This window comes from Somniosus microcephalus, chromosome 25, assembly GCF_052327205.1.
Source record: "Somniosus microcephalus isolate GS21.2 chromosome 25, FLI_Smic_1.0, whole genome shotgun sequence".
Classification (NCBI taxonomy): domain Eukaryota; kingdom Metazoa; phylum Chordata; class Chondrichthyes; order Squaliformes; family Somniosidae; genus Somniosus; species Somniosus microcephalus.
Window position 1 is genome coordinate 11,717,573 of NC_141011.1, and position 15,215 is coordinate 11,732,787.

Sequence of the window (15,215 nt, forward strand, 5' to 3'; positions counted from 1 at the left end):
TTCTCGATCCATTCTAAGCCTTTGGAGGCTTCAGCATACCGGCACAACCTGCCCTCACACTGCCCCTTTTTTCAGTCCTGTGACTGCCCTACTGCTGGCAAGTAGAACTGAGAAACACCGTTCATCACTGAAGCTGCACTCTGCTCTGAGTGAGAGCGGTTTGAAATGAAACGGGAATTTAGACAGCAAACCTGTTAAGTGAACAGAGCTTGAGCGTTGGTGTGTGGGAGGGGAATTCTTAGCATTGTTGCAGCTGATTAGGTGCCAATCATAATCTCAGCTGATTCTTCAAGATTATTGGGAAAACATTTTACAGTACATAGTGATCATTTTGAAAACAAGGACAGCTGATGCCAGTTCCTAAGGTGTCCCTAATTCCACTGTATGTGGAATGTAATTTGGATTAGTTAAGACTGGGATATCCTTTTTCTTAAATAACAACAGAAAACGCTAGCAAAACTCAGCAGGCCAGGCAACATCTGTGGAGAGAGAGAAATCCTTTTTCTTGTTAACTAAACTTTTTCATTAATGCTATGCTGGTTTAAAAAAATAACGGATTCTTGTCAGTAAAGCGCAAGGCCATTGTGCTTTGTCCCGACACGGAGAAATATCATGTTGATCACGCACAGGGTTTGAATTTAGCGCTAGACACAAACACTGAAAAAGTTCCAAGTTCTCATTTTCATCAATCAATGCAAAAACATTTCACAACATATTCTAGCTGGTTCAATTTGAAGTTTAACATGCAGAGCTCAAAACAATTTAGGATTTAAAACTTTTTTTAATGTTTCTGTTTCTGTCACATATCTTCTGGGTCGGACAGTAACCATCTCCAGCCATCCAGAAGTAAAAGTTTCTTTACACATGAGCAGTTTTCTCTCCTACTTTGTCCTCTTGGACGGGTAGAATTAACTCGACTGTGTTGTGGACAGGTTATCATGTCTCTGATGTTTGTTTCTGCTTGCACAACTTAATTGGATATCTAAATGCTGTTACATGAAATGTATCTTGCATTTGAAACCACATCCAGACAGTTTTGTTTTTGCAAAGCACAATTATATCTCATTTTCTGCCTTGTTGAAAGTGTTCTAGATTGCACTGTTTCTACTTTTTGGATTATCAATGATTCTATGGAGTAGATAACTGCACTGGGGAGCAGGATACCAAATCCTTATGTGATTCGTTGGATTAAGCTGAACTTTTTTTAAGCGTACTTCCAAATTTTAGAGTTAAGACAGAAGTTGAACTAATTTCAAACTGAAGACTGGAACCCAGCTATCTGCGAGAATGATTTTGCTCTGAAGTCACGTGTTGGTAGAAAGCACAAATCAGAACATCGTGTTAAAATGAAGAACATTATGCTGCGTTCGTTGCTCATCGGCTGGGCAGTGCAAGGATCAGAGAAGTTGGGTTCAGCATCCTCTGAATTTGGAAGGGGGGAAGAATTGGCCAGGGCCCCTACACCTGATCACTGTCTAGGATTGGGGGGGGGGCGGGGGGATGGTGAAATAGATACTTGGGTGAGGTGTTTAAAGGGCTGCATGAGTCATGAGAGAAGAAACTGTGGGTGCAGGGAATGAAGGCCATGTTTCATTTTGGTTTTGAATTCAGAAATCTTTCAGAATTCACTAATAAACTGCTTCAGGATGCACATCATTCATGCGTACTTGGGCCAAATGATGCAAATAGCCAGACTGAGTATGCTGTAAACTACTTGCTTACTCAGCACGCTTGTCCAACATTGGTTCAGCTGCAGTTAGAATATTGTGTCCAGTTTGGAGTACCCTACTTTGGAAGCATGTCAAGAACCTGGAGAGGGTATGGAGGAGATTCCCTAAGGTAGTACCAGGGATAAGAAGCTTTAATTGTAGGAAGAGATTACAGAAACTGAGGTTTGTTAGAAAGAAAGAACTTGCATTTATATAGCGCCTGTCACTACCCCAGGACATCCCAAAGTGCTTTACAGCCAATGAAGTACTTTTGAAGTGTAGTCACTGTTGTACTCACAGATCACAGAATCACAGAAACCCCACAGTGCAGATAGAGGCCATTTCGGCCCATCGAGCCTGCACCGACACATATCCCACCCGATCACCGTAACCCCACGTATTTAATCCCCCTAACACTAAGGGTCAATTTTTATCATAGCCAATCAACCTAACCCGCACATCTTTGGACTGTAGGAAATATGGCAGCCAATTTGCACACAGCAAGCTCCCACTAACAGCAATAATGTAAGTGATCAGTACAGGAAACTTTCTGGTATCCAGCACTGACGGGACCGAGCTGGTGCCGTTAGATCAAAACTGCCGTAGAAACCAGCTGCAGTGTTAAAACATAGAGCTTTTCAGCTCCGTGTGAATCAACAAACCCTGTTGGCTTCAAAACAGTCGGCTGCAGCTGCAAGCATCTCTAGCTGTTGCTCAGCTACAGACCTGCAGAGCCTGACTGGGGGGAAAAAAAAGCAACGAGAAGTAAAAAAAAACTAATAGAAAACGGCTCCTGAATTGTGCCGGTAGATAGAGCTTTCCGGACTTTTAACCTCCGGTTAAACGAAAGTTTCCTGTAATCTGTTTTGAGGGGTGAATGTTGGCCAGGATACTGGCGAGAACTCCCCAGCTCTTTTTTGAATAGTATCATAGGATCTTTTACATCCACCCAAGAGTGCAGATGGGGCCTCTGTTAAACGTCCTATCCAAAAGACTTCCTCAGTACTGCACTCGGATGTCAGCCGAGATTATGGACTGAAGTCTTTGGAGTGGGGCATGGGGGCATGGAATGCCGAAGCAGAATAATTGCTTTTGAAAAAGAAAATTTAGGAAAATGGGAACAAGTGAATAGCTCTTGAGGTTGCACAGGCACAGTGGCCTCTTTCTGCACTGTAAAATGCTATGGTCCTAGGTGTGTTCTAATAATTGTACTAACAGTAACACAACAATGCCCTGGGGGATTCAAGCAGGTTTTTTAAGATGTGTTTCAATCGAGGGCACATAGAACTGTGTGGGTTATGATGTAAAACCTAGGTATTGAGTAATTTCAGGTGGCAGAGAGATGGGTAACATCTGTACATTTTTGCAGCTGATCCTCCCACCCAGCAAAAAACCGATCCCGATCACAGCTAGCTTAAGTTGACCGTGCCCAGGCTGAAAATATCTCTGATGCCGTTAATGGTCTATACAGGATATGTGCTTGAACAGTTCAAGAGGACAGTGCCCTATATTTAATGTCGTCCTCTTTCTTCTCTTCCCTGTTATCTTCTTCCACTGCCCCGCCCCCCAAACAAAAATAATAGCTTGATCCTGGTGTGAGCAAATGCAACCCCTGGGGAAAATGGTGTGAATGTTGATTTAATGTTGGGATTTCAACTCTGATCTCCTGTTTGAGAATTAAGTGTGCTTGCAATATAGTTGATGGACTGCCCCAGTGATCCTCATTTTTGAAACTATTTCAACCACATGTTGGGATCGATTAAGACGGTTACTTTGATTTAACACAGAGGTGAAAGCTTTTAAATATAACCCATACCTGCACTGCTGGCGCATGCAATTTCATTCTCTCTACCCTCCCCCCCCCCCCCCCCCCCCCCCCCCCCCAAAACCAACTTCTGTGTCCTTCTACTGTTTCAGCTGCTAGATTTTAGAATCCGATGTGCTCAATATATAATGTAAAAGTTCTCCCAGAGTTGCTCTAAAGGTGCGTGGACAGGTGTGAAATAAATTGGTATTGCCTATGCGAAATGTGTCACAAAGGGAACACAATTACATCAACTATGTACTTCCAAGTCTCGATCTTCATTACAAAAAAACTGCATCCTTCGAAGAGATTGAGGTTTTGCTGTGGAAGGAATGGGCATTATTTCCCGAGGGGTCTGCCATAGCTCTGGGAGCACTCTTGGCTCTGAGTCAGACGGTCGTGGGTTCAAGCCTCCTTCCAGAGACTTGAGCACCTAATCCAGCCTGATCCTTCAGTGAAGTACTGGGGGAGTGCTGTATTGTCAGTGCTACCGTCTTTTGGGTGAGACGTTAAACTGATGACCCGTCTACCCCCCCTTGGGTAGATATAAAAGATGCAGTAGCACTATGCGAAGGACAGCATGGGAGTTTTGCCAGTGTCCTGACCAACATTTACCTCATTGCTGGTAGTGAGAACTTGCTGTGTGCAAATTGACTGCCACGTTTCCCTACATTAACAGTAACTATATTTGAAAAGTACTTAATTTGTTCATTTCCTATTCTTTTTCTTTCCTCCTGAATACAATTTTGGCAAGTCACTTGCAATGTTCCCTCAAAGCTGCACTTTGTTCTGCGCGGCCTGTTTATTTCGCTGCATGGTCCCTTTTAAATTTCCAGTGGAAAAGCTTGAGCGGCCTGTGCCTTGCAGATTACTGTGCGGCCGCGCAGCTTAGCGGGCACGTTGGTCATTTGCACAGCTTTGAATCAAATAACCGTTTAGGGGTTCCCACAATGACTGACTGTGGAAGCCACCTAATGCACATTCATGTGTGCTGATGAATATTTTTGTTGCTGTATAATTTCATGGTACGACCACATTTGAAATGGGGGATTTTTGGCTCCTGTACAAATGTTGTGTCTGCATTAGATATTCTTTCAGGTTCGTCCCTGCGTCTCATTGTTTAGGAGTGCACCCATGCTGCCCAATATCTAATCCTACAGTAGTGTAACGTCGGCACATAATAGTGTCCCCCTTGTGATCAGAACTGAATAGCATATCTTTCTCCCGTGCTTCTCCAACCTTTCAGTAGGCTGACTTGAAACACTTCAGCGAGACAAGGGCAGATATGAATCATAAAGCTGCTTTATTTTACAGACTGCAAGTGAACATACAGAGTGACCAATTCACAAAACTCAATTCACTTAACTTCAAACCCAGTTTCATGAATATGGACAATGTTAAACCATGTGGCTATGTCCTAGTTGGTGGGCTAAATACACTTGCTTTTAATCTGTCTCGGCATTGGAATAGACCTCTGTTTACACAGGCTTGGTCTGCACTGGTCTTCCAATAAGCTGCCTTTCTCTCCATAGACCCTCCGGACTGACCACCAACATTGGTCAACATTTTTTCTGTTTTGGTACCAGGATGTGACTTTAAGACCAACTTAGATTACAAAATGTAGACACTAGATTTCAGGTCCACATCGGTGCCTCAAAATGAGTTAGGGAAATTTGAAAAAAGGGGCTAGTGTCAACCTAGAAAATCAAATGTGTGGCACTCTACGGGTCTAGTCTGTTGCGACCTTGAGAGTGTCATCTACAGGATGGAATTGATCAGGGTTGAGTATTTAGATTTTGTTATTGGATTGATACTCTGACATCCTTGATTTTCAATGTTTGGGGACTCTTCAACTCTTCACCTTCCTCAGCTGAGTATGATGAACCAGAGGCAACATGAGGGGAACATTTACACAACGACTGGTGAGGATTTGGAATACACTGCCTGATACAGATTCAATAGCAGCCTTCAAAGGGGAATTGGGTAAATACCTGAAGGAGAAAGAATTGCAGGGATATGGGGAAAGAGCGGGGGAATATGAGCTGGACCCTTAAGTTGCAACAGCGGAGTGGTGAGGATCTGGAATTCACTGCCTGAAAGGGTGTTGGATGCAGATTCAATCGTGGCTTTCAAAGGGGAATTGGACAAGTACCTGAAGGAAAAACATTTGCAGGGCTACGGGGAAAGGGCAGGGGAGTGGGACTAGCTGAGGTGCTCTTGCAGAGAGATGGCATGGGCCGAATGGCCTCCTTCTATACTGTAACCATTCTATGATGGGAAAATCCATTGCAGGATATATTGAGCGTGGGTGGATAGAGGGGGCACCTCTGCTTATAAGTGAAAGGGTCTGTCTTGTTCACGTTTTCATATGCTGTACTGATATTTGCTCTCCCTGAAATGTGCTGACAGCATGCCAATTTGTCCTTCATTCATCCATTTGTATTATGAAACTGATGCTCCATTCCTACTCACCAAGGTTAGAAGGGCAATGAGACTTTGATGTATAAATGTAGCTTCCGTGCTTAAATGGAGTTCTAAAGTTGAAGCTTTTGTTGTGGTCGCAATTATTCTTCTCTTGTGCCTGGAAGCAATTTATACTAAAAACGCAGGGAGGAAAGAGACTCTGGCATTTTAATAATTGTTGCAACTTAAAGGTCATTGATTTAGAAAGTGGCATTTAAAATTGTTAACTGATCATTTGAAACGCTTATGGTGGTTTAAGGATGCTGTGTAGTAGCTAATAGGGCCATCTAGTGGTTGAAAGAGGAACTGCTCCACCAGATGCTTTCAAAAGTGGCAAAAGCCCTAAATGTGCTACATAGCTTCCTACATTACAACAGTGACTCCACTTCAAAAGTATTTCATTAGCTGTAAAGCGCTTTGAGACGCCCAGTGGTCGTGAAAGGCGCTATATAAATGCAAGTCTGTCTTTCTTTATCCATAGCCGCCACGTAAGTACAGTTTGTCTGTATCTGGATCTGTAACTAACAAGTTACAGGACTTGATATTGGGCAGTTCTGTAAGACATTCTGCAAGAATTATATCTTTCTCTGCCTACCTCTGTTATGCTGGGGTTTGTTGTTGCTGCCTTTAGTGTAATTATTTGATTCATTGAATTCCTGAAACGATTGCTGTGGAAAGGACCGCTGGGCACTGTGGAGCTCAGTGATAACTGGCTTTCTCTTTTTGTAAATGATATCCGTCAGTCTCTTGCATTGTCATTGCATTCCTAATGTCCTCGAATTTTGTTTGAATAAATGCAAACTGCAACACCTTTTATATGATTTATATAAATGTGTAAGAAAAAGCTCCACAAAGTCCAATAAAAAACTGAGTTTTAACAGTGTGACTGTTCCTTTCAGCCTCGCATGGACCAATATTTCAATCAAATGGAAAAAATAGTAAAAGAAAGAAAAACATCATCTCGAATACGTTTTATGGTCCAAGATGTGATCGATGTGAGAATGGTATGTAAACATTTTTTTTTTTCAATGCCTTTGCTGTTTAAAAGGGGTAAATTCCTTCTGTACAATATTGCTACCTTAAGTTGGTCAAACATTTCTAATTGAACATTACAAAAGTATCCTACTGATGCACTAAATTCCAGTTATTTAGTGATGATTAAGGGTGTTGCCCATCTGAAGCATGTTGAAATTTTGTTTTTTTTAATTCATTCTCGGAACATGGGCATCGCTAGCAAGCCCAGCATTTATTGCCCACATCTAAAATGTTCTACAATGCTATGAACTCCAATAAACGACGAGGTTTTTAACTCCTGCATCAGTGCTGTTGAGCTGGGGCTGCATGCATTTCTTCCTAAAGAACAAGTTACTTGATGAGAGGCAAGTCTGTGCACTTACAGGAATTGTTATTCCTCCTCTCTTTCCTTCCCCTCCAAAATGCCCAGATTGGTGAGGAAACATGCAACAGCAGAGCTCTTTCAGGAGCATATCAACCAAACTGTGTAATTGTGAGCCGTTTAAAAACGGCCCCTGTGGCAGGAGCCCCTGCCGCCCTGTGTTTCAATTCCTGTGGCAGGAGCCCCTGCCGCCCTGTGTTTCAATTCCTGTGGCAGGAGCCCCTGCCGCCCTGTGTTTCAATTCCTGTGGCAGGAGCCCCTGCCGCCCTGTGTTTCAATTCCTGTGGCAGGAGCCCCTGCTGCCCTGTGTTTCAATTCCTGTGGCAGGAGCCCCTGCCGCCCTGTGTTTCAATTCCTGTGGCAGGAGCCCCTGCCGCCCTGTGTTTCAATTCCTGTGGCAGGAGCCCCTGCCGCCCTGTGTTTCAATTCCTGTGGCAGGAGCCCCTGCCGCCCTGTGTTTCAATTCCTGTGGCAGGAGCCCCTGCCGCCCTGTGTTTCAATTCCTGTGGCAGGAGCCCCTGCCGCCCTGTGTTTCAATTCCAAAAGTAGAATTTGGAAGTTCGGCTCTGGAAGAAACAATGGATTCTGGATCTCCGACTATAAATGGAATTGTTTTGGTTTAATGTGTATGTCTGTCATGGTGAGGATGTGTTGAGCAATGGGAATCTTTTCTCCGTGTTCCTTTCAAGCATTTCCCTCTTGGGTACAAGTGGATACAGAGTAAATACATGTTGGTGACTGGCGATTTATGAAAAATAAAGAACGCTCTGATAGTGACTGAATATTCAAAGTTATGCTTGTTGTGTTGCAAATGCACTTGCTGTTTAGTTTTGGGCTGTTGCAGCATTTAACAAATTTGATGGTGTGTGTGTTATCACATGGTGATTATGCTTCACAGAAAAAGAGATGATTATAAAGATAGTTTGAAATCCAACCTGAAGAATTGCGATCAATGAATGACATGGAACTGTCTAAATATATAGTTAAATAATGTCAGTCCCTAGGTTCCTACACACACTGAATGTGTTGCATTCATCCACAGAAAAACTGGGTGTCACGTCGGGTCGAACAGGGGCCAAAGACCATTGAACAGATTCATAAAGAAGCGCAGATTGAAGAGCAGCAACAGCAGCTGAAGGTTCATCAACAACTCTTGTCCAAACAAGACAAGAGGAGACCAGGTAGGAAGCAACTGCTTCTGGAGCAGCCCTTTCAGATGTAATCATTTTCATATATAATCGTGCAGTTGTAAAGCTTCTCATTCTATCAGTGGTAATAAGTATATTGACTCATCTTTTCGTGTCATATCTTGCTTTACTCAAGTCGAGTCTATCCACTCGAGAGTCCTCTGTTTCCCTTTGGATAGGTGGCTGCCTGTTCAGGTGGTAGAAGAAAATGGTTCCTCGAGACCGCTATTGCTGTTCTCAAAATGGTCAGAGGGAGCAGTTTCACTGCGTTAAGTTGTGTTGTGTGGTGGACAGCTTGTACCCTGTACTGTTAAATGAAATGATAGCTCGCGCTGTTGCTTACTGGTGTACTCGTGCTTTTTGGAGTTTAGCTGATCCACTGGCTTCTTTTGTACATCTGTCTGCTAAATTGCACACCCCTGAATTACACTTACAACAGGGCCACCTTGGTCTGTGGAGAATAGGTGCAAAATATTGAAACACAGGTCAGAATTTAATTGTTTGGAGTCAACAGTTTTTTGTTTGTTGTTGGGGAGTTAATTCAGTGGGGTAAATTCTAAAATGATGTGTTAAAATGCAAGAATTACTTACATCTGTGTGGTTTAATTCCAAAACCATCTGAACGAGGATTTCTGCTGCTTTGTTCGAGAAGAACAATGGCTCCTGGATCCAAGACCAAAAGAATAAATTTTTATCCATCTTCCTTTACCGATTAGAGTAGCAATGTTAAACAGATGTGATCACATTACCCAAGTAGTCCATGTTTTAACAGTAACTGTTGGTGATGTTTGCAGGGGGTGGACGGCCCACAGAAGAAGCTTGGAACACTGTCCCGGTGACTAAGAGCAGTAGGACGATAGACCCCAGCAAGTTCCCGAAAATCACCAAGGTACGGGCATTGTTACTGGTGCAAGCACCTGAAATGTTGGTGTAATCATTTACGGACAAACCGAGATAAAGTATTGAACCAAGTGCATGCTAGTTACCAATGCCGATTTAAAAGTTAGAACAGTCATCCATTTACTGTTACGATAGCAAAATACTGCGGATGCTGGAAATCCGAAATAACAACAGAAAACGCTGGAAAAACTCAGCAGGCCAGGCAACATCAGTGGAGAGAGAAACAGAGTTAACGTTTTCAGGTCGAAAACCCTTCGTCCGAACTGAGAAAAAAGCAGGAAATTGAACAGATTCATTCTGCCAGCGTATTTCACACTTCATCTAGAGCCATCCTTTCTGTCTTTACCTGTCCTATTACCATCTCGTCTCGCCTTGAATATCTCTTAATGTCTCTTCACCTCTCAGACCTTCCCTTTTGTTCTTTCATCCCCTCCCCTATTACCCAGCCCCCAAACTTGCTTTTTAATGTTTCATTTCCTGCTTTTTTCTCAGTTCTGACGAAGGGTCTTCGACCTGAAACATTGACTCTGTTTCTCTCTCCACGGATGTTGCCTGGCCTGCTGAGTTTTTGCAGCGTTTTCTGCTGTTATATCCATTTACTGTTAGTGCTGTACAGTTTGGGTGATTATTGCAGTGTGCAGGAGGTTTAGACACCAATTGATTCTCCAGAAGTTCAACTAAACCAAATGTCCAATTCTTTTCAGAAAGCACTCAATAAGTTGTCGTGTAAAAATTAAGGCATGTGGTATTGCAGAGAATGTGGTCATAGAGGTGGCTAGGCAACAGAAAGCGATGAGTGGGGATTAATGGATTTTTTTGGATTGGAGAGTTATGGATGAGCCCCAGGGATTTCTGCTGGGGCCGCCTTGTTTTTCATCCATATGTTAAAAATTGTATATGTTTGCACGCTTCCTGTCAACTTACCATTATAAATTCCAATGTACACATTTATAATTGGAAACTGCTGATGTACAGCCTCCCACCTGGTTTTTGACCCCTCTGCTAAGGGAAATAGGTCCTTTCTTTCCACTTTATCTATGCCCCACATAATTTTATACACCTCAATAAGGTCTCCCCTCAGCCTCATCTGTTCCAAGGAAAACAGACCCAGCCTATCCAGTCTTTCCTCATAGCTAAGATTCTCTACTCCCAGCAACATCCTTGTAAATCTCCTCTGTACCCTCTCTAGTGCAATCACATCTTTCCTGTAATGTGGTGACCAGAACTGCACGCAGTACTCTAGCTGAGGCCTAACTAGTGTTTTATACAGTTGAAGCATAACCTCCCTGCTCTTGCCTTTATTAGCCGTGGCATAAAATACAAGCATTCCGTATACCTCCTTAACCACCTTATCTACCTGGCCTGCTACCTTCAGGGATCTGTGGACATGCGCTCCAAGGTCCCTTTGTTCCTCTACACTATTCAGTGTCCTACCATTTAATGTGTATTCCCTTTCCTTGTTAGCCCTCCCCAAATGCATTACCTCACACTTCTCCGGATTGAATTCCATTTGCCACTGTTCTGCCCACCTGACCAATTTATTAATATCCTCCTGCAGTCTACAGCTTCCTTCTTCAGTATCAACCACACAGCCGATTTTAGTATCATCTGCACACTTCTTAATCATACCCCCTATATTCAAGTCTAGATCATTGATATATACCACAAAAAGCAAGGGACCTAGTACTGAGCCCTGCGGAACCCCACTGGAAACAGCCTTCCAGTCACAAACACACCCATCAACCATTACCCTCTGCTTCCTGTCTCAGAGCCAGTTTTGAATCCAACTTGACACTTTGCCCTGGATCCCATGGGCTTTTAACTTCGTGACCAGTCTGCCATGTGGAACCTTATCAAAAGCCTTGCTAAAGTCCATATACTCTACATCAATCGCACTACCCTCATCTACCCTCCTTGTTACCACCTCAAAAAATTCAATCAAGTTTGTCAGACACGACCTTCCCTTAACAAATCCGTGCTGACTATCCTTGATTAATCCGTGTCGTTCTAAATGAAGATTTATCCTGTCCTTCAGAATTCTTTCCAATAATTTTCCCACCACCAAGGTTAGGCTGACTGGCCTGTAATTACTCGGTCTATCCTTTTCTCCCTTTTTAAACAAGGGGACCACATTAGCAGTCCTCCAGTCCTCTGGCACCACACCTGAAGCCAGAGAGGATTAAAAAATGATGGTCGGGACCTCTGCTATTTCCTCTTGCTTTGCTTAACCAGGCCTGGGGATTTATCCACTTTTAAAGCTGCTAAACCCCTTATTACTTCCTCTCTCTCTGTTTATTTCATCTAATATTTCACACCCCCACCCCCGACAGCAATGTCTCCTTTGTGAAAACAGACGCAAAGTATTCATTAAGAACCCTACCGACCATCTCCCGCCTCCATACACAGATTACCCTCGTGATCTCTAATAGGCCCCACCCTTTTTTTAGTTATCCTCTTACTCTTAATATATTTCTAAAACATCTTTGGGTTTTCCTTGATTTTACTTGCCAAGAATTTTTCATGCTCTCTCTTTGCTTTCCTAATATCCTTTTTAATTGCACCCCTGCACTTTCTGCACTCCTCCAAAGATTCTGGAGTATTTAGCTCTCGGTATCCATCATACGCCTCCTTTTTTTTCTTTATCCTACCCTGTATGTCTCTAGACATCCAGGGAGCTCTAGATTTGTTAGTCCCACCTTTTTTCTTTAAGGGCACATATTTGGTCTGAACCCTCCGGACCACCTCCTTGAATGCCTCCCACTGCTCTGACACTGATTTACCTTCAAGGAGCTGTTTCCGATCCACTATGGCTAAATCCCCTCGGAGCTTAGCAAAATTTGCTTTTCCCCAATTTAGAACTTTTATTCCTGGTCTCTCCATGTCCTTTTCCATAACTCCCTTAAATCTAACAGAATTATGGTCACTAGCACCAAAATGCTCCCTCATTGATGCGCCTTCTACCTGCCCAGCTTCACTCCCTAAAACTGCAGTCTCGCCACTGTCAAGGGCGGTGTAATTACAGTGTGACGAGTTGGCATCTTCTATTGTAAGTATGGAGATCGGAGTCTATGATGGCAATATATAAACAGAATGTGTGTAACATTAAAATGCAGACTGCATTATGTCTACATGCCCTACTCCAATTACCCCCTCCCTCTAACCCTGCTTCACCTGACTACTGCATTTGATCTTGACTTACCGTGCACAAAGCCGTAGGGGATTGACTAGTTTATGTAACTTATTTGGACACGGAAATGAGGGGAACGATATTGAAGTTTGCTAATGACAATAAATTAGGGGGCATGAGGAAGACTATAAGTTTACAGGCGGGCACTGACAGGTGCAGAGAAATGTGAAGTAGTGCAGTGTGGGTGTGGATGGGAATGAAGTGGAAGCATACCCTAAATGATAAGACTCTTAAAGAAGTAAGAGTAAAGAAACCGGGCTGTCGAGGAGTGTAGGTGCATACAGTAGGAGTACAGGTGGAAAGGCCAGAAAAAAGGCAAATAGGATTCTGTATTTCATATCTAGGTGCATTGAATATAGGTTATGAAATGATGTTGAATTTGTACAAGACATTGGTTAGGCTGCAGATGGAGTTTTGGGTGTAGTCGTGGGCACCTCGTTATATCAAGGATGTTGGGGCTAAGGAAAGGGTATGACAAAGATTCTGTAGAATATTACCAGGAATGAGAGGCTGTAATCATTGAAGAAAATTGAGTCTTTTTTCCACTGGAAAAGAGAAGGTTTAAGTGGGAATCTAAGAGGTTTTTAAAATTATTAAAAGTTTTGAGAGAATAAATAGTGAAAGATTGTTTCCACTTATCAAATCAAAGAATAGGACATAAACTGAAGATTATCATCACTAGAGAATGAAGAAGAAAGTTAGAATTGTTTTTCACCCAAGGGGTTAGAGGCAGTGACTATATCATCGAGAGAGAATTAGATAAGCATTTGAAAAGGAAGAAGATAAAAAGATATGGGGAAAAGGACAGGGGAATTTGAATTGCAGCAGACACATCCTGTTGAAGAGCTGGACTGGTACAAGCGCAATGGGCTAAATGACCTCCTTCAGGGCTGTAAATTCTGTAATTGTAACTGTAGAAACTTTAAAATGCACCTTTTAACTCGTGTCTTCTGAACCATTTGGAAACAGAATATGTCTGTGGTGTGTAGACTGATTAGATGACCCAGCCGATTACTTCTCTTTGGTCTAAAAATTTGCATGCCAGATTTGTTATGACAATTGGATGAGTAAGATTAATAGTTTAATGTCTTGGGTTATTTAATGGGGAGGGGGAGATTGAGACAGCAAGTACATGATGCTTTTTGATGGTTAATGTCTAGCAAAATATGTATGAATGAAATGAGACTGTATCACTGCCAAAATTATGTTATGATCCAAGTCTGACAGGCCAGTCCTATAAATCCATTAATCATAACTGCAGTTAGGGTGATTTCATTTGAGTTTGATGGTGAATCTTTTTGTGCTGTTCAGATGAGGAATGCAAGTGCTGGAGAATTGACAGTTTTGGCACCCACTATACTTTATCGGGTATAGCATGAGTTAAATGCAGAAGAAAAGCCTCTACTCTGGCCCAACAATGTGCCTTAATCCTTTCCTGGAAGAGTGCCCCTGCTACAGCGGTGTGAATTTTTCCCATGCCAGCCATTCTCAACTCCTCTTAACAGTGAGATTGTCTGTCCTTTGAAACCACACCTGCAAGGAATCTGTGATGGGGCAACTTGAACAATTTCACATTTTACCCTTTCAGACAACAGGCAAAGAGAATGTTGTTCCATTAGCCTGAGTTAGATTCAAACCCTGGTTCCAGAGGTGAGAAAATCTACCATTCTGCAACAGTTATGGTTAATTAACTGTTTAATTATAGTGCCGGTTTTAATCTTGGCATTAATTTGGAATCAGCCTCGAGAGTGTGGGGTGCATTTTTGACCACCTCAGGTCAAAAGGTGCTTCAGAGTGTTAGATTATTTTGCCTGTTGCTACAGTACAGAGAAATGCATTCCCTCAATGTAGGATTTTCAAATAATCCTACATTGAGATTCTGAGAGTGCAGATAACTTGCACATTATAAATGGTACCTTCAGCAAGGCATTGGAGGAGGGGGCAAAAAAATAGTACATGATTGGAAGCTGAGTGATTTTTTTTTTTAAAACGCAACATGACAAATGGTTCAAAATGCCACTAAAGTCATCAAGCCTGGTCCTTCCACAAGCCACGTACAGCCAGCTTCATCTTCGCATCAAACACAATTAGTCTCCTGAGAAAAGCATGTTTCCCAGTGGCAAATCAGCTGAAGCTTCAAATTGCCGATACAGGCTTGCATCCTATACTCGGTGTTCTAAATGGATATCTTCCTTTGTGTAACATTTCCATGGTTCCACCAACTCTGGAACCATCATGCCGCCCAGCATTCAACCATCTCTTATCTGTACTTACCTAACTAACCCTTGGTCCCTTTCCCAACCAGATATTCACAAATCTCCTTTGAAGGATTTAATCAACACAGCAGTGAGTGCTTTAAGCTGGGAGTAAAATTCCATGTCGCTACTCTGAGGAGAAAAGAAACTCCCTCTAGACTTCCCTTGCTTCAGGCTTGTTAATCGTGAACTCATTCTCTAGTTCTGTGCTGATAATCCCCAAATTAAATAAATGACCTATGCTTACAGATTCCATTCTTGGTTATCATATGGGCTTTAAAACCATCTACCAGTTTCTGAGAAATCATTTTGTA

At 42.6% G+C, this 15,215-nt stretch overlaps 1 protein-coding gene across 23 annotated transcripts in view; it reads left to right on the forward strand.

The window, feature by feature from the left end:
* The window catches only part of LOC147100499 (eukaryotic translation initiation factor 4 gamma 3-like), a 290,666-nt gene that overhangs the window by 249,220 nt on the left and 26,231 nt on the right, over positions 1 to 15,215 (forward strand). For 17 of the 23 annotated variants that reach the window (XM_085966798.1, XM_085966802.1, XM_085966807.1 and 14 more), the window contains 3 exons: positions 6,858 to 6,980; positions 8,415 to 8,553; positions 9,354 to 9,448. In XM_085966798.1, coding sequence (XP_085822924.1) covers positions 6,858 to 6,980; positions 8,415 to 8,553; positions 9,354 to 9,448 — 357 coding nt within the window. The remainder of the gene's footprint in view (positions 1 to 6,857; positions 6,981 to 8,414; positions 8,554 to 9,353; positions 9,449 to 15,215) is intronic. The other 6 variants (XM_085966800.1, XM_085966822.1, XM_085966810.1 and 3 more) reach the window with 1 other exon arrangement.